Below are 20,803 nucleotides of genomic sequence, written 5' to 3' on the forward strand. Positions count from 1 at the left end.
GTGTAATTATTTAGCTTAATAGTCCCATAAACTGCTACACGCAGTGTTTATATGAGCTGACTGATTATAGTTATGACTCGTCGATACTGTAGTCAAATGAACTCTGTTTCTGTGTTTTGAGAACTGCACAGTCTCACGCTTCTGAACGTTTAAAGCAAATCACCACACTTCGCTCCTTTTTAAAATCTTAACGAAATCTGAATGAATATTTGTGCAGCTTCCTTCCAGACTGCTCATATAATCGTACATACATCCACATGTACGTGATTAATCTGCTATTCAGAATAAAGTGCCTGGCAGAGGGTTCATTGAACCGCTACACTCTCGAACGACGTGCGGGGAAAAACGAGCACTTAAATTTTTCTGTACGAACCCTGATTTCTCTTGTTTCTTCGTGACTATCATTTCTCCCTACGTAGGTGGGTGGCAACAGAATGCTTTCGCAATCGGAAGGAAAAACTGGTGATTGAAACTTGATGAGAAGATCCCGTCGCAACGAAAAACGGCTTTGTTTTAGTGATTGCCACTCCAGTTCACGTATGATGTCTCCCCTATTTCGCAATAGTACAAAACGATCCGCATTTCTTTGAACCTTTTCGATGCCATCCGTCAGTCACACCTGATGCTGATCCCACACCGAACAGCAATACTCCAGAATAGGACGGACAAGAGTGGTGTAAGCAGTCTCATTTAGTAGACGTGTAACATCTAAATGCATACAAGGCAAAAATTTTATGTTTACTTCAGTATACTATTACCTTAGACCTGTGAATAAAGCGGGACCTCAAAAGAACGCAAATGAATATATTGAGAATGTTATTATGCAGCCTACAACTACGTAATGTATGTCAGCGCACTCCACGTCGGAGTGTCTTACGTAGCTAGATTCGGACTTCTATAGGCAAGCAGATACCGATGTGAGGACGCTGTAATGTGCTGCATGTTTCTCTAAACATAAAAGCCTATAATGTATTGTTATGCTATAAAAATATTGTCCCATTTTGTCTGAAGGGAGTGCAGAGTTTCAGCCGTAGGTGTCTGTGTGTGTGTTTTTGTTTTGCTACCTAAATTATGTGTTCATTGCACAATGAATAATGAGGAATGATGTACTAAAGATATTTCCTACTTCACTTTGCAGGTCACGGTGTTCGAACGATCAGATAAGATGGGCGGTACTTGGGCATACACTTCCAGCACGTGGCTGGATGATGACGGCAGACCAGTGTACACCAGCATGTATGAGAACTTGGTGTGAGTACAAAAACACAACAAGAATGATAGTTTGTGTATCTGCAGTCGTATCACTAATCAGTACGCAGAGAATCGTGAAATGTAGTTTAAAGAAATGTGGTTTCCTTTTGCATTGTATCTCTACTTTAGATTACCGTTAATTCCCATCTGCAACAATCCAGGGGAATCTTACGACCAGTTAGATGTACTTCTGCATTTCTTTTGTCACCATCGATATGTTTCTTTACTTCTGTGTGTACGCTAGTCTGAGGTTTCTTGTAATCGGAGGCCCAGCTATCTGTGATGCATGTAAAGGATGAATCCGCTATGACGTTAGAGTCAGGTAAGGGCTCACTGACACGAAAACGACAGAGTCGAAAGTTATACGCGAAAATCGTTATGGCAATGGACCTCTTCTACTCCAAGCTCTTTGCTTACCAAATTCTTCGAGGATGAATTATGGACTGAAACAAGTAAAAAGTTTCTAATAAACATGGACTCTGAAGTGCTTACGTTAAGAGCTATGTTCACTTGTTTAGTAAATGTGTTCCACAGTAGCAAAGAAGAACTGGTTTTCATATCTCATAATGTACGTAATTTAGGCTCGAGTTTACTGCAATTTTTTTCTTGTTTTAGTCAAAAGTACGATCACTCAAAATACGGAAAACAAAGCGTTTGCAGCAAAAGAGTTTCACCGTCAGAGATATCGGAACAATTTTGGGTTATACACTACTGGCCATTAAAATTGCTGCACCAAGATGAAATGCAGATGATAAACGGGTATTCATTGCACAAATATATTATACTAAAACTGACATGTGATTACATTTTTATGCAATTTGGGTGCATACATCCTGAGAAATCAGTACCCAGAACAACCACCTCTGGCCGTAATAACGGCCTTGATACGCCTGTGCATTAAGTCAGACAGAGCTTGGACGGCGTGTACAGGTACTTCTGTCTATGTAGCTTCAACACAATACCACAGTCCATCAAGGGTAGAGACTGGCGTATTGTGACGAGCCAGTTGCTCGGCCACCATTGACCAGACGTTTTCAATTGGTGAGAGATCTGGAGAGTGTGCTGGCCAGGGTAGCAGTCGAACATTTTCTGTATCCAGAAAGGCCTGTACAGGACCTGCAACTTGCGGTCGTACATTATCCTGCTGAAATGTAGGGTTTCGCAGGGATCGAATGAAGGGTAGAGCCACGGGTCGTAACACATCTGAAATTTAGCGTCAACTGTTCAAAGTGCCGTCAGTGCGAACAAAAGGTGACGGAGACGTGTAACCATTGGCACCCCGTACCATCACTCCAGGTGATACGCCAGTGTGGGGACGACGAATACACGCTTCCACTCTGCGTTCACCGCGATGTCGCCAAACACGGATGCGACCATCATGATTCTGTAAACAGAAACTGGATTCATCCGAAAAAATGACGTTTTGCCATTCTTGCAGCCAGGTTCGTCGTTGAGTACACAGACGCTCCTGTTCGTGATGAAGCAGCAAGGGTAACCGCAGCCATGGTCTCCGAGCTGATAGTCCATGCTGCTGCAAACGTCGTCCAACTGTTCGTGCAGATGGTTGTTGTCTTGAAAACGTCCCCATCTGTTAACTCAGGGATCGAGACGTGGCTGCACGATCGGTCACGGCCATGCGGATAAGATGCCTGTCATCTCGACTGCTAGTGATACGAGGCCGTTGGGATCCAGCACGGCGTTCTGTATCACCCTCCTGAACCCACCGATTCCATATTCTGCTAACAGTCATTGGATCTCGACCAATGCGAGCAGAAATGTCGCGATACGATAAAGCGCAATCGCGATAGGCTACAATCCGACCTTTATCAAAGTCGGAAACGTGATGGTACGCATTTCTCCTCCTTACACGAGGCATCACAACAACGTTTCACCAGGCAACGTCGGTCAAGTGCTGTTTGTGTGTGAGAAATCGGTTGTATACTTTCCTCATGTCAGCAGGTTGTAGGTGTCGCCACCAGCGCCAACCTTGTGTGAATGCTCTGAAAAGCTAATCATTTGCGTATAACAGCATCTTATTCCCGTCGTTTAAATTTGGCGTCTGTAGCACGTAATCTTCGTGGTGTAGCAATTTTAATGGCCAGTAGTGTAACTTTCGACTCTGTCGTTTCCGGACCAGGATATCTTACCTCAGATTGACACATTCACCCTTCTCCATGATCCTTAAAAGTTTGTAACATCATCATGGAATCATCCTGTACATTTTACCATCATTCCCTCCTGTTGTCCAATTAACCAGTCCTGCATGCTTAACAATTTTAAATAACACCTGTCCAATAGCGAGGATACTTTGTTTTTACTTTCTTCTTTCAGTACCTTTTTTCGTCTCTCCTAATAATATATTTCATCTGTCGTTATTCAACTTTAAGATCTTTCTGCAAACTTGATTTAAACGGGTCTACTTTCTTCTTTCCAGCTTCTCAGTATCAAGCGAGTATTTTCAAGATCGTCTTCGTCAATGTTTAAAATTTGTAGTTTTTTTGAGGGAGGTGGGGGGGGGGGGGGGGGGGGAATTTACCTTCAGCTTGACGACTGAGACGACAAAATAATGAAACATGCTGAGGCATTATAACCGCAGCGGTATTTTCCTTACTGTTTTCCTAAACTCTCAGTACAGCTACTGGGATCGCGTTTCTAGTCCATTGAGTTTCATTAAAGTCTTTCGTATATTCTAGTTCTCCGCCTAGTAGAAATATGTATTCATTATTCACAAGAAGAGCTCTCCCACCACTCAGTACCGACAATTATTAACGTAGCGTGAGTCACCAGGAGATGTTTATTCAGCAGCTACCGTTCTGTCTGCTCGCTTTGCAATGTAGTTAACTGTTCTCCGCTACGTTACTCATGTTCACGAGGTCTGGAGACGCTGAAAGAGTAGGCCGAGTTCACAAATGGCCTCACACACTGCAGCATATACAAGATAGTCATTAGGCAACGCAGAGCTGAAGCATGTAAAACGTTATACATTCTTAACAAGACTCCACTGTTTTCTTATATCTTCTGAAAGTTCACTGCCTCTATGGTTTCAGATTAAATTAAGAACTATATTTGATATATGCCTATCACCACATTAATTGGTTTCCAAGCGCAGAAATGTTATACATAATCGTATTATCACCCATAATTCTCTACATATTTACCGAACTTTCTGAATGTGCTCTGGAGAATTCTCAAACAAACTGTATGATGGCTGCCACAGTAGAATTATTGTAATGCTTATCGAATAGCTACGATTTTCTACAGCACCTCAACGCTTGAGATTGTCAGATGATATTGAGCACCAGCTGTGCTCATTAGCGTCTCAACCATTATTATTATTATTATTATTATTCTGTATTCTGTTTTCGCTTTTCTTTGTGCCCGACATCACTTTCATTCTCTGAGATCGGGCTCTTTTTTCCGCTCGTTAGACCAAGTTGTTCCGTAATTTTTGGGTTTATCTGCCGGGCCAACAGCCCAGTTGTGAAATTTCTGCCTAAAATTTTTCTTTCTGGTTCATCAAGTTGCGCTGCTCTTGCTTCCTTCACATCTCCTTTTGCTGCACCGATCCATTCTGGAATTCCGATTTTAGCTTTACTGTAATTTCGTAGAGTTCCACAACTTGTCTGGTTAATCTATTCGTTTCCAGTCTTTTTTCGCGACCCCAAATTTTAACCTGCTCATTTTTATGTCTCAGCATATTTCCGAGTAGTATTTCTTTATTGGCTTAAAGTCTGCACGTTCCTTCTTCACTGTAATTTACACATAACGATTTCATAATTACTTTTAGTTTCTGCTTTAAAATCTTTAATGTCTCTCTTTCTGTTTTAGTGAGTATTTCAACCCCTTAATGAAACTATCATTTGTTATTGCGCTGCAGTGTCTTTTTTGTTATAGACATCTTTTGTAATCTTGAAAGGTGTTTCCATTATCTGACACAGAATTTCTAAACTATTTCAATTCTGGAATCGTTTCGCCTAAATATTGCAACTATTTTCTCCTAGTTACTTCTTAGAACTTTGTATGCCAGGTTGTTACTAGATTTTTTTCGTTGGTGTTTGGAGTCCTACGCATTCTGCTGTTTATTTAAGAATTTATGTTTACGTTTTTGCTGTTTGATTGTCCTAACATAGATAATTACTATTATTTTATACTTTTAATTCACAACATGCAAGGTAGTTTGTCTGAGATCTACCACATCGTAGTGCTTTGGTCTTTTCAAATCAGAGTAGAGCCGGGGAGGGGGGGGGGGGGGCAGGTGGGGGAGGAGGTAGGGGCGTTTTCACATGTGAATCCGTGGATGGCAATTATTAGTCTCGTAACTTGCCACACAACTAGGGAAAACCCTCAGAAACCTTTGGTCTGTTTTCGAAAGCGGAAAATTCTTGCAATTAGTTTGCATGGGGATCTATTGTGTCAAAGTGTATACACCCAACTATTTGCTCGAGATGCACTGCAGTATCGCCGAAAACTAGACAAAATCTAGGTTATCCAGTAATCAGGACTGCTGACAACCGCGGCAGAGGTCGATGTATCGGTTCTATTTCAGGGCGCTCAGAGCGCAAGGCCCTGTAGCACGCTATACGGTACAAAGTTCTCGGTCTACATTACTGTTCGTTCCAAACACATCAGCTTAGGAAAACAATTGCGTTCTTCTGCGAGTGGAAGTTTTAGCTACGGTAAAGTGTTTTCCGTTAAGACCTGTTATATTTCAGGCGCAATTTGTCTCCAGCTTCCCTCATATTGAAAAACTATTGACACCGTTTTGGTTAACTTATTGTGACACGTAACCAGTCTCTAATTCATCTAAAAGATGAAGAATATGGATTATGTCTGGACGGTGAGCAGACCAGCTGAATGAATCCACTCCACATTTCTTTACCATTATCACGTTGCTACAAGCTTGTCACAGTAAGATCCTGAAGATCAAGCTCTGTCACACCTTGATGGGCCGTTGTGTCACTGACGTCTTCACGGGGATTGCAACGGAAGTTCTTTACATCTGACAAGACCGTCTAACTTCCGTTCGTCCATTACGTTTTAGATTTCAGAGCCCACTGCAGTTAATACACTCCTGGAAATTGAAATAAGAACACCGTGAATTCATTGTCCCAGGAAGGGGAAACTTTATTGACACATTCCTGGGCTCAGATACATCACATGATCACACTGACAGAACCACAGGCACATAGACACAGGCAACAGAGCATGCACAGTGTCGGCACTAGTACAGTGTATATCCACCTTTCGCAGCAATGCAGGCTGCTATTCTCCCATGGAGACGATCGTAGAGATGCTGGATGTAGTCCTGTGGAACGGCTTGCCATGCCATTTCCACCTGGCGCCTCAGTTGGACCAGCGTTCGTGCTGGACGTGCAGACCGCGTGAGACGACGCTTCATCCAGTCCCAAACATGCTCAATGGGGGACAGATCCGGAGATCTTGCTGGCGAGGGTAGTTGACTTACACCTTCTAGAGCACGTTGGGTGGCATGGGATACATGCGGACGTGCATTGTCCTGTTGGAACAGCAAGTTCCCTTGCCGGTCTAGGAATGGTAGAACGATGGGTTCGATGACGGTTTGGATGTACCGTGCACTATTCAGTGTCCCCTCGACGATCACCAGTGGTGTACGGCCAGTGTAGGAGATCGCTCCCCACACCATGATGCCGGGTGTTGGCCCTGTGTGCCTCGGTCGTATGCAGTCCTGATTGTGGCGCTCACCTGCACGGCGCCAAACACGCATACGACCTTCATTGGCACCAAGGCAGAAGCGACTCTCATCGCTGAAGACGACACGTCTCCATTCGTCCCTCCATTCACGCCTGTCGTGACACCACTGGAGGCGGGCAGCACGATGTTGGGGCGTGAGCGGAAGACGGCCTAACAGTGTGCGGGACCGTAGCCCAGCTTCACGGAGACGGTTGCGAATGGTCCTCGCCGATACCCCAGGAGCAACAGTGTCCCTAATTTGCTGGGAAGTGGCGGTGCGGTCCCCTACGGCACTGCGTAGGATCCTACGGTCTTGGCGTGCATCCGTGCGTCGCTGCGGTCCGGTCCCAGGTCGACGGGCACGTGCACCTTCCGCCGACCACTGGCGACAACATCGATGTACTGTGGAGACCTCACGCCCCACGTGTTGAGCAATTCGGCGGTACGTCCACCCGGCCTCCCGCATGCCCACTATACGCCCTCGCTCAAAGTCCGTCTACTGCACATACGGTTCACGTCCACGCTGTCGCGGCATGCTACCAGTGTTAAAGACTGCGATGGAGCTCCGTATGCCACGGCAAACTGGCTGACACTGACGGCGGCGGTGCACAAATGCTGCGCAGCTAGCGCCATTCGACGGCCAACACCGCGGTTCCTGGTGTGTCCGCTGTGCCGTGCGTGTGATCATTGCTTGTACAGCCCTCTCGCAGTGTCCGGAGCAAGTATGGTGGATCTGACACACCGGTGTCAATGTGTTCTTTTTTCCATTTCCAGGAGTGTACATTGAGCCTGCTAGAACGAGGGGCAGTCTTTGTGCTTCCTTGTCGTTTCCACTCCACCGTAAAAACACTCACAGAGGGCCTAGCTTATTCTTGTGAAACATCGTTGACGGGATACTGGAGTCTTTTACTCCCTTCATTCACAATAAAATGTAGTTAATGGTGGCCTTCATCAGAAACAGCCACTACGAAAATGCCGCAGCTGTTAAAAAGGAATAAACATACCATTGATCTAAGAGCGAAACTCTATGTATATCTATCCTGCACTATGGTATTTATAGGAGCACTTTGTTTTTCGTCTGTCTGTCCGTCTGTTAAGACCCCTTTTTCTCAAGGAAAGGGTTGAGGTATCAAACTGAAATTTATGTCAAATACTGTAAGCTACTATCCCTTGACAGTAAAAAGGTTTAAGCTTCGAAGTTAGTGCAGCCATTAGCTGCGGCCATCTATGTCACATATTTTGAAACACGCAAAATCACTCATTGGAACCTATATGGTACTTTCGGTTGCTGTAGATTCATGAAATTTGGCAAGCAGAAAACTTCTCCGTAAACCGGAAAATCGTTAATTTGTAATTATATCACATAAAAATACTTTTTGTCATTTGTTATCCCGTCTGTCTGTCTGTCTCTCTCTTAACACCCCTTTTTCTCTAGAAACGGGTAAAGGTATCAAGATGAATTAATAAAGTCTGCGGCTCTTAGCGGTGTAAAAAGTTTAAGCTTCTAAGTATATGCCTTCCAAAGACACAGCCGCTTACGTTACGTATTTTGCGTTCTTGCAAACTCATTCCTCAAACATATATATGTGAAATATCTACATATATATAATTTAGCCATATCCACAATTTGTTTTTTTCCTGAAAATGGCACACTTTTGCTTAATCTGAAACCGCTGTTCTGTAATTATAGTGCTAGTAAGTAGCCAGATCTGACGTATTTTCAAAAGCTGTTGCTGTTTCACAGCACCAACCTTCCGAAGCAGCTGATGACGTTTCCAGACTTTCCCTTCCATGATGTGGATGATTCATACGTGCGTTCAGAAGAAATACTAAATTATATCAACAGTTTCGCCGACAAATTTGGAATCAGAAAACTCATCAAGGTAAGTCGTAGATTTTGAGTAAATTAAAATTGACAGCAGAGGTAATGTAGACCGAATGTTTTCTTCTTTGCTTTGTTTTATCTAATTTTCCAGCACCTAACAGCGCTAGTGTGTGTCGTTCTACAAAACGGTTTTCTCAGCTAAACGTTCTTTAGTTGGCAGTGGTTTTCCCTATTAAGAATCTTTTAAATATGTGTCTGCTATGTAGATCGTTCGTTGCTGATCACATTTATTTATATAAGCAAGAAGTACGTAATATATTTGCTTAAATTACAGTGACGTCAATTTTCCGAGCTAATAGATTGTGTAAACGGATGTTTCATATGGTACAAGTCTAAAGCTACTCCTGGATGCTAGTAAACGGCGATAAGTACATTTGAGTAATCTCAGTCAGGGTGACCTACGCGTTACCTCGAACGTACATTTGGTATCAGTATAAGACTACTACGTGGGACTGGATACACCTCAGAAAACGTTGAGGTTACACACCATTCGGCCAATCCTTGTGGTTTTCATAGCCTCGTAGAGCACGTTGATATTACTGCGTCCCACAGTTATTTGCAGTCCCCCATCTCGAAAGAGAGTCGTCACGTTTACCCTACTGGCTAGTAGAAGAGAAACATTTGTTAATAGTCACCATGTACTAAAATACATTTTAGGAAATAAAATGCAGACAAATATTAGCAATCAAAGCCATGCTGTCATGATTTTCACCCAGAATGCGTTAGACAGGGGTATTATTTGATGACTACACCTAACACCATCTGTCTGATATATGGTGTTTCATGATTTGCCTGTTCTATTTTCCATATTCCTCCCTCATTCAGTATTCGTGGCATGGTTTTCGACACCACTTCCTACAACTGTGATGGTATAACACACGTCGAGCTAAATCTTCCTGGAAGCTCGATGCAATCTATCAGAATTATTTGATGCATAAATTCAACATATTTAAAGACTGTCACTTCAAAAAAATCTTCCTGGAAGCTCGATGCAATCTATCAGAATTATTTGATGCATAAATTCAACATATTTAAAGACTGTCACTTCAAAATACGCCACTCCATTACAGATAAATTCTCAATGTACAACAGGAGACCAATAAGTTTGCGTTTACCAACTGCGAGATTTTGTTTATTTACCAACAAAGGCACCATGGGTTCCAAGACTGTGTTAGTTTGTTGACTGTAATGCAGTGCAGCAGACATATTGCTTCAAAAAAAAATTATTCCTTCATTCTTAAGTCCACTTTCTTAGTGTACTGGCAAAAAACATCTGGGATGTCGAAGGCAGTAACATTCCACGAATGTTCCAGTATTTCAACTGAGGGAATAATGAAGTGTCTCTCACGGGGACACGAGAAAAACAAGTTTAGCAACAAAAAAATATCCCTGATTCGACGGTGAGAACAAAAGGCACAAAATACTGTGTCTCACTAGATACTGGTACGGAGGTTCACAATGCTGCTATCTAAAAATCGTGTGACTGTTTCTAGTATGTAGCAACACCAGTAGCAGCTCGGTAGGAAAATATACTTGCAGGGAAATAATCCAAGTTCCGAGACTGTCGCCAGGATTAGGTGCAATAGAGGCACAGAAAAGTCTGTCCTTAATGCAGAAAGTTGAGAGTAGCGGAGTTGGTCCCAACGACAGGCTTCGATAGCGTCCTGAGACGACGAGACGAGCAGCACCCACTCGGAAGACAGAAGAGGCCCTAGAAAATGGAAGAAATGGCTCATTTAGTTTTTATCTCATTTATTTCATCCCCCTCGCTCCATATTGGCTGTCAGCAGTCCAATTCTCCACTGTTCAACCAAGCGAATTAAAAAAAAAATTCAATGAGAACTTGTGTTTTTTTGGTTTTTTTTTGCTTTTTAAATTAAAATTCAAAGAGACAGGTAAAAAAGGGAAATATACACATTTTAAAGACACATTGCAGGAAGATGAAATGCTGATAAAAACACAGAACCACTGCAGTTTCACTTAAAAAGTGATGGACCTGGACAATGGTGAGAGGTATTGTCGGAGTAAAAAGTAAGTTCCCTAGGGGTCAGTAGTGTGGGTAGAAAAACAGCGGTCTGTTAGGTATGAAAAACCAAACTATGAAGATGAGATGTAGGACCTGAACTGGATGGTGGAAAATATTGTCGGTGGGAAAGACAGAGAGTGGGGAGTAATGTGTCGTGTGGATAGGGCATTGGTTGCAAGAGGAAAGGGATGAAGAGGCAAAGGAGAGAGAAGCCCTGACGAGGAGTGGGACAGGTGGGCAAGAGTTAAAGTCGGTGTGGCGGATATGCGCTACTGGCCATTAAAATTGCTTCACCACCAAGATGACGTGTTATAGACGCGAAATTTAACCGACAGGAAGAAGATGCTGTGATATGCAAATGATTAACTTTACAGAGCATTCACACAAGGTTGGCGCTGGTGGCGACACCTACAACGTGCTGACATGTGGAAAGTTTCCAACCGATTTCTATTACACAAACAGCAATTGACCAGCGTTGCCTGGTGAAACGTTGTTGCGATGCCTCGTGTAAGGAGGAGAAATGTGTACCATCACGTTTCCGACTTTGATAAAGGTCGAATTGTAGCCTATCGCGATTGCGGTTTATCGTATCGCGACATTGCTGCTCGCGTTGGTCGAGATCCAATGACTGTTAGCAGAATATGGAATCGGTGGGTTCAGGAGGGTGATACGGAACGCCGTGCTGGATCCCAACGGCCTCGTATCACTAGCAGTCGAGACGACAGGCATCTTATCCGCATGACTGTAACAGATCGTGCAGCCACGTCTCGGTTCCTGAGTCAACAGGTGGCGACATTTGCAAGACAACAACCATCTGCACGAACAGTTGGACGACGTTTGCAGCAGCATGGACTGTCATCTCAGAGACCATGGCTGCGGTTACCCTTGACGCTGCATCATTGACAGGAGTGCCTGCGATGGTGTACTCAGCGACGCAACGCGGTGCACGAATGGCAAAACGTCATTTTTTTGGATGAATCCAGGTTCTGTTTACAGCATCATGACGGTCGCATCCGTGTTAGGCGACATCGCGGTGAACGCACAGTGTACGCGTGTATTCGTCATCGCCATACTGGCGTATTACTCGGCGTGATGGTGTGGGGTGCCATTGGTTACACGTCTCGGTCACCTCTTGTTCGCATCGACGGAACTTTGAACAGTGGACGTTACATTGCAGATGTGTTACGACCCGTGGCTCTACCCTTCATTCGATCCCTGCGAAACCCTACATTTCAGCAGGAAAATGTACGACCACATGTTGCAGGCCCTGTACGGGCATTTCTGGATACAGAAAATGTTCGACTGCTGCCCTCGCCAGCACATTCTCCAGATCTCTCACCAACTGAAAACGTCTTGTCAATGGTGGCCGAGCAACTGGCTCGTCACAGTACGCCAGTCGCTACTCTTGATGAACTGTGGTATCACGTTGAAGCTGCATGGGCAACTGTACCTGTACACGCCATCCAAGCTCTGTTTGACTCAATGTCCAGGCTTATCAAGGCCGTTATTACGGCCAGAGATGGTTGTTTTAGGTACTTATTTCTCAGGATCTATGCATCCAAATTGCGTGAAAATGTAATCGCATGTCAGTTATAGTATAATATATTTGTCCAATGAATACCCGTTTATCATCTGCTTTTCTTCTTGGTGTAGCAATTTTAATGGCCAGTAGTGTATATCATAGCGGATCTCATTGTCTGGGAGACGGAGTTGGTTTGAGTTGCGTTGGGATGGATTATGTATTTAGGTATGGAGTTGTAAGATGCTCTTTATATTTTTCTCTGTCTAAAATTGAGCCCAACTTTACAGAACTTAATATGAATTGAACTTTAACTGATCTGGATGCAGCTTGACTTTGTATTAAATACTTAACAGAAGTAAGTAATCAAACTTTCCACTTACCTCGCGTCTTGACAACACTGCTGCAGATTTCTCGAGAGTACAGCGGCAGACAGCATGCAGGCAGCAGCTAAGCTAGATTTCTGTTTCTAAATTCATGTTCGAACTGTAGCGGTAATGCGTAATAATAAACAGTGTCTAAATTCGTGTTCGTACTGTAGCGGTAATGCGTAATAATAAACAGTGGAGTGGGTAGAGTAAGTATTCTTACGAAATGCTAAGCCAAGACAAAGATTTTAGACTGAGTAATACTTCGCGTCATCTTCACACTTAACATTGGTCTGAACAATACTACGCTTAACAAAGTGAATACTTGCTGCTGCTAATACTACTACTGCTTTGGCCACACAAACAGCAGTCGGTCTTTGGCCTCACCAACCAGCCTGCTGCAGCGTCCTCGGTCCGTGTATTCTTTTTCAGACAGCCCTAGCGTACTCATATCCTCTCTGACCTGATCAATCTATCGGAGTCGTGGTCTTTCCAGTGGTCTTTTGCCTCTATCTCCCTCCATTACCTGCCTAATCATCTGGCCTTTTCGACGCATTACATGTCCATACCACATACCACCTCAGTCTTCTTTCTTTGATCACCGCCACGATGTGCATCGACCTGTATAGCTCCTGCAGTTCACAGTTCTTTCTTTTCCTCCATTCATCTCCATCCTTCACTGGCCCAAAAATCTGTGTGAGGATGGCATTCTCACATGTCAGGAGTTTTCTTTCCATCTTTTGGGTGATGGTCCAGGTCTCTACTTCATATAAGACTACAGGTTGTATTATTGTCTTGTAGATCTTGGTCTTTCAGGATCTCGATAGAAGCCGGGACTTCAACATCTTTCCCAGAGCAAACCTTGACCTGTTTTCTGCTTGTATTCGTGCGGTAATTTCCTGGTCTATCTCGTTTCTTTCAGTGAGTATAGCCCTAAGATATTTAAAGTCTGTTATCCTTTCAAAGACTTTCTCCTCCACCTTTAGGCGTCCGTCATCATTTTCTCCGCTATCTACGAGGTATTTTGTCTTATCCATATTCAACTTCAGGCCAAATCTCATTGCCTCTTCCATTAAAGTTCTTGTTGTTTGAACCAGGTCTTGCTCTTTGTCTGCTATTAAAACTACATCATCCGATAGGCCAGGGTGTTGATCCTTCTTCCCAGCTGTATTCCTGTCTCTAGGCTTGCTACCTTCCTCAGGGCTCTCTCCAGTACCAGATTAAACAGAAGAGGGGAGAGGCAGTTTCCTTGTCGCACTCCAGTTCTCATCTTGAACTTTGATATGTTTCAATTTACTTTCACCATGCATGTTGTCTCCTGGGTGCATATCTGTGTCAGTTTTATTAGTTTTCTGGGAACTTGAGCCCTTTCGAGTCCTAGCCATATTGCTTGTCTATTCACTATATCATATGCTTTTTGGAAGTCCACAAAAAGGCAGTGAACATTTTTGCGTGATTCCCAGAACTTTGCTGACACTTGCCGTATTGTGTGTAAATTGTCTACAGTTGACTTTCCCTTTCTGAAACCTGCTTGTTTGAATCCCAGTACTTTCTCGACATGTGGTGTTAGTCGCTTCAGTAACAACATGCTCAACATCTTATAAGCTTTACACAGTAGTGTGATTGCCCTGCAATTGCTACATCTCATTGGGCCCCCTTCCTTTAGTATACGGCAGATGACAAACTCCTTTCATTGTTCTGGGATCCTTTCCTTCCACCAAATTAAGCAGATTAAGTGATATAGTCTCGCTTGTAGAGTAGCCCTTCCCTCCTTCAGCATCTCTGCCGGTATGCCATCTATTGTGCCTTCAAGGCGATGACGCATAAGAGAAATTATCTTCGCGTTAATATGTTGAACTTCAACCTGTCGTTGAACAGAGGGAGCATAGTTTGAGAGCTCCCGGAGAATTGCGAAATAGCACTCCATGGTATGTCGTTGCCACAGCATTTTGTTCCGACCGTAATTCATCATCGAACGACGTAAAGCAGGCTTGGTGCAGTCGAGCCACCACCCGAGAGTTGAAGGATACGCTGGAAGGCGTCTCACACAGTTGTTCCGCGTCGTTTCTACGACCTGCCTGCATTCCGGATCCTTGAGATGGGCAACATTCAGCTTCCACAGGTCTCGACCGCGCCACACCTTCTGCCTCTGGAGCGAAACAGTGCAAATGTAAGACGACTTGCTGAATGGCTGGTGACGTACGTATATCCAGGCCGATCACCATGCACGCGGTCCCAACTATCGGTGAGGTTCAGTTCATGCACGAGCAGCTTGAGTTCCAGACATGTGGTTAAATGAGGATGTTGGTCCTTCTGAAATAACACACAACTGAAGTCACCGCCACGAATAATATGGTCGTAGCGGCCTACAAACAATGGAGCGACATGTTCTGAGTAGAATCGCGACCGTTCCCGTCGCTTGGCCGTGCCCGAGGGAGCGTAAACATTTATGACTCGGACACCGTGGAAAGTCACAGGAAGAAGGTAGGTAAATCGCATCATCTACCTCAATGCCTTCCTTTAAAGGAATAGCTGTCCCACTGCCTTCGTCAGCACACGGCGTGAGGTAGGAAACATAGCCATAAATATTAGGGAATTCACGGAGCAATTGTAGTTTGGCAGGGTTGCCAATGGTGTTGACATTGATGGAGCCAATTCTGTAAGCTTTTCGTGGAACTGGCACTAATGGGACACTCTTGGAGGCACGAAGAGCAGCAGCGAACAGGAATGTTGTCCCAGTAGGCTGCACATTCCCATCCAGCAACCCTGTCGATTATCAGTCGTGAGTTGGAGCAGCAGCGTTCGCTGCTGTCTCAACGGTGGGTGGTTCGTCGTCTACATCGTCAGACCACGCAAAGATACGTGGATGGTGTGTCTCCGGTGGAGTACCTGTGGAGTCCGAAGGCGGCGTCACGTCGTCGGTGGAAGAGTGGTGCTGGCTCAGCTGCTGTTCACCGTCCATAGGTACAGCGTCTGGTGCATGCAAAGATGGTTGTACCTCCGACGGGGTGCAGACTGGTGTTTCCAACACGGAATCGTCCACCGGGGCAATATCCTGATAGGTGTGATCCTCATCGTCTTGAGACAGCGTCCTGCAGGTGTCAGAGGGGGCGATCCGCCATTTACGACGTCTCTTCGACGACCGTAGCTTGCGCCCGTGATCTTCAGTGTCCGAAGACGCCTGGGAACCCTGATATTCGGGCACAAAAGCATCGGTAGGCTCAACCATGGGGTCAAGGGCCACCCCCTGTCCTCGGGATGCTCACCACTGCACATGTCGCGAGGAGGAGGCCAAGGCGGCGGTCCTTCCGCTACAGTCGGAGGCATTACTGGAGACGACGATGTGGCAGTAGTAGGAGCCAGTGGTGATAGCGGTCGGGGATCTCTATGGAGAACTTCGACAAACGTCAGCGGTAGCGTCGTCGGAGCAGTCATGGCCGGCAGGTCCCCAGGCGGTAACTGCGTGATTCTGCGTTGCAGCCTCCTGGAAGGAGGTGTCCTTCTTTGCCACATCCCGAACATGTCTTCGGCTGGCCAACATAAATAATAATTGCACGGCAGCCACCAATATATAAGTAGGATGACCCATGTTTGGTTAGCTCTATGCGGATTTGTCGTACTCCATTGAGACCCGGGTATATAGTGAACTGAACCCACTTTTCAGCATTATGACTAATCACCTTTCCATATGAGCGGAATGCAGATACCACCACCTCTGAAGGCACCTCGAAAGGGAGTTCAAATACACGTATCGTCCGCAATCCGAGTCCCGCATGTTCCACAGTTACGTCACCGATGTGTCTGTCAGAGTGACGGAACTTAAGACCGCTTCGAGTTGCAATTAGAATTTTGTCAAATATGTCTTCGTTAATCAATCACACGTATAGTACACTGTTCACTATAGACAGGTGGATGCCAACAAGACCGTTGCAATCAATCTTGACTTCATCTCTGATAAACAGTTCGATTTCCAATGCTTTTGGTCGGGCATATTCAGGTGCAAAGCTAATTTTCAGTGTAGATTTTCTGTGGGCATAAGCCATTCTCTGTGGAAGGAAATCAAGCGCGCTAAGACGGCAGAATTACGTAAACAACTCCGCGAGCGAGCTGCGTGTCGAGGACGTAAACAAGACGTCCGTACCGCTAACGTGGCGAAAGGTGACTCTCCATCTGAGTCACCGAAGGCACAGAGGATAGTACGTCTGCAGGGACTATCTCGCGCACGCCTCCTACGAGTCCCACATTCTCACCTTACATGTCCACACACTACATTCGTAGTGTCCCTACCCAACACGCCCGTCAGCAGCTGAAGGTATCAATATATAATTCTAATTTCGTTCTATACGGCTGCAGGTCATTAGTGATGTCTGTTCTTGCGGACATGTCCGAAAAAACGGACCCCATATCCATGTAAAAATAATTAATGTCGAGAAATGAAATTTCGAAAATGCATTTGTCTAGGTAACTTATTTAACCGACTAAAATTGCAAGATCACAGATTAATGTAAGCGCAAAGTAAGCCTTCGCAAATGTGAAATTCTACTACATTAACAACCGGTGTATACGAGAGAATGCTGAACGCAAACATGCAAGCGTGCATGCATTGTGTTGTACAGTTGCCGGATGTCAGTTTGTGGGACGAAGATCCATGCCTCTTGCATTTCGTCGGTCAACAGGGATACGGGTAATGCTGTGTCTGGATGGCGCTAGTGCTGTCGTCCAATAATCACTCAAATACACTCTTTTGGAGACAGATCTTGTCATCCAGAAGGTCAAGACGATATGTTGGCACTCTGTAGAGCATCTGAGCGTTAACCTGTTGGAAAACACCCGATGGAATGCTGTCTATGAATGGCAGCACAACCGGTCGAATCACCCACTCAGAGTGCGTGGTACAACCATGAGAGCGCTCCTGCTGTGATACGGAATGGCACCCTAGGTAATAACCCAAAGTACAGGTCCAGTGCGTCTATCACGCAGACATGTTGGTTCCAGGCCCTCAGCCGGGCTACTTATATCCAACAAAAAGCCTCTCTGACGTCTTAGCGGAACCAGCTTTCATCAGAAAACACGACAGACATTCACCCTGCCCTCCAATGAGCTCTCGCCTTTACACCACTGAAGTCGCAAATGGCGGTTGTTTGAGATCGGTGGAATGCACGCTACAGGGTGTCTGGCTCGGATCTGCCGTTGAAGTGACCGATTTGTAATAGATTTGTGTGTCGCTGTGGTGCCAATTGCTGCAGCTACAGATGCAGTACGATGCACCACTGCCATACGTCGAACCGTATGGTCTTCCCTTTCGATAATGCCACATGCCATCCGCAGCCCGGTCTTCTTGAGACCGCACATTCTCATGAACACCGCTGCCACGTACGGTGGCTACATTCCTGCCAGTATTTCTGCAGTATCGCAGAAGGGACATCCAGATTCTCGTAGCCCTGTTACACGACCTAGTCCAAAGTTAGTGAGGTGTCGATAATGGCATCTTTGTTGTCTTAAGGGGATTCTTGACTAGCATTAGCTCACTGCGTCCAGTCTCAAAGCTAACCGACTCTCATGCCCGTTACAGCGCGTATTTAAAGCAAACCTGATTTGCATCCTCTTAGTTGCGCTATTAGCACCACTCTTATGCGACCGGCGTGAAATTTGAATAGATAACATCTTGCAGATGGAGAAATACGCTGTCGCACAACTCTATCGCAGTATTGCGCTTTTTTCCCTTGTGTGTATATTATATATAAGATATACAGGGTGGTCCATTGATAGTGACTGGCCTAAATATATCACGAATTAAGCGTCAAACGAAAAAAACTGCAAAGAACGAAATTTGTCTAGCTTGAAGGGGGAAACCAGATTGCGCTATGGTTGGCCCGCCAGATGGTGCTGCCATAGGTCAAAAACAGGAACCCCCATTTTTTATTAAATGATAGTGTAGTACGTAAAGATATATGAATGTTTTAGACCACTGTTTTCTCTTTGTGACAGATGGCGCTGTAATAGTCACAAACGTATAAGTACGTGGTATCACGTAACATTCCGCCAGTGCGGATGGTATTTGCATCGTGATACATTACCCGTGTTAAAATGGCTCGTTTACCAATTGCGGAAAAGCTCGATATCGTGTTGATGTATGGCTATTGTGATCAAAATGCCCAACGGGCGTGTGCTATGTATGCTGCTCGGTATCCTGGACGACATCATCCAAGTGTCCCGACTGTTCGCCGGATAGTTACGTTATTTAAGGAAACAGGAAGCGTTCAGCCACATGTAGAACGTCAACCACGACCTGCAACAAATAATGAAGCCCAAGTAGGTGTTTTAGCTGCTGTCGCGGCTAATCCGCACATCAGTAGCACACAAATTGCGCGAGAATCGGGAATCTCAAAAACGCCGGTGTTGAGAATGCTACATCAACATCGATTGCACCCGTACCATATTTCTATACACCAGGAATTGCATGGCGCCGACTTTGAACGTCGTGTGCAGTTCTGACACTGGGCACAAGAGAAATTACGGGACGATGACGGACTTTTTGTACTCGTTCCATTTAGTGACGAAGCGTCATTCACCAACAGCGCTAACGTAAACCACCATAATTGGGCAACGAAAAGTCCACTGTGGCTGGAACAATTGGAACATCAGCGACCTTGGCGAGTTGATGTATATTCGGCATTATGGGTGGAAGGATAATTCACCACCACTTTATCGATGGCAATCTAAATGGTGCAATATATACTGATTTCCTACGTAATGTTCTACCGATGTTACTACAATGTGTTTCACTGCATGACAGAATGGCGATGTACTTCCAACATGATGGATGTCCGGCCCATAGCTCGCGTGCGGTTGAAGCGGTATTGAATAGCATATTTCATGACAGGTGGATTGGTCGTCGAAGCACCATACCATGGCCGGCACGTTCACCTCATCTGACGTCCCCGGATTTCTATCTGTGGGGAAAGTTGAAGGATGTTTGGTATCGTGATCTACCGACAATGCCTGACAACATGCGTCGGCGCATTGTCAATGCATGTGCGAACATTACGGAAGGCGAACTATTCACTGTTGAGAGGAATGTCGTTACTCTTATTGCCAAATGCATTGACGTTTACGGACATCATTTCGTGCATTTATTGCATTAATGTGTTATTTACAGGTACTCACGCTGTAACAGCTTGCGTTGTCAGATATGATAAGTTCACAAAGGAACATGTATGTTATTGGAACAACCGAAATAGCATGTTCAAACGTACCTACGTCCTGTATTTCAATTTAAAAAAACCTACCTGTTACCAACTGTTCGTCTAAAATTGTGAGCCATATGATTGTGACTATTACAGCGCCGTCTATCACAAATCAGAAAAAGTGGTCCCTCTAAAACATTGATACTTCTTTACGTACTACATGAATATGTAATAAAAGATGGGGGTTCCTATTTAAAAAACGCACTTGATAAGCGTTTGACCTATGGCAACGCCATCTAGCGTGCCAAGCACAACGCCATCTGGTCTCCCTCTTCAAGGTAGACGAGTTTCGTTCTTTGTAGTTTTTTCGTTTGACGCTTATTTCGTGATATTTTTGGCCCGGTCACGATCAACGGACCAGCCTGTATATGTTTGAAATCGGATTCTGAAGTCTTATGTAGACAATGATCTTCCTCTTGCCCTGAAGGACAGATTTCATCAAGGTCGTAATAAAACTATAGATTTGTATGAATTACAAGCAAACAAATGAACAAACGGACTCTCTTCTTTATGTATTCGTATATACTCGTAGACAGATAGAAGGTAGGTGGTTGTTTGGTGTGAATTACCGAGCAAAGGGAAAGAGATAGTAACTTATTTTACTTTCAAGGAACCGATTATTCTAAACCTGACCTTCCCATGAGCATTCAGGAACAGTGGCTTAAGTACTTCTTCACTATTAGAACACACAACGCCTCACAATTGTTCTTTTTCTGAAGTGTATCAAATCATGTTGAAAGACAATGACTGGGTGGTGGTACATAAATGCCAAAGACAGCTGAATTGGTTAGAGGAGAA

At 44.7% G+C, this 20,803-nt stretch overlaps 1 protein-coding gene across 2 annotated transcripts in view; it reads left to right on the forward strand.

Moving 5' to 3' along the window:
* Positions 1 to 20,803, forward strand: part of LOC126481589 (senecionine N-oxygenase-like) — a 59,307-nt gene that overhangs the window by 2,038 nt on the left and 36,466 nt on the right. Inside the window, exons 3-4 of one of the 2 annotated variants that reach the window (XM_050105448.1) lie at positions 1,139 to 1,251; positions 8,705 to 8,843. In XM_050105448.1, coding sequence (XP_049961405.1) covers positions 1,139 to 1,251; positions 8,705 to 8,843 — 252 coding nt within the window. The remainder of the gene's footprint in view (positions 1 to 1,138; positions 1,252 to 8,704; positions 8,844 to 20,803) is intronic. The other variant, XM_050105449.1, reaches the window with a different exon arrangement.

This window comes from Schistocerca serialis, chromosome 5, assembly GCF_023864345.2.
Source record: "Schistocerca serialis cubense isolate TAMUIC-IGC-003099 chromosome 5, iqSchSeri2.2, whole genome shotgun sequence".
Taxonomy (NCBI): domain Eukaryota; kingdom Metazoa; phylum Arthropoda; class Insecta; order Orthoptera; family Acrididae; genus Schistocerca; species Schistocerca serialis.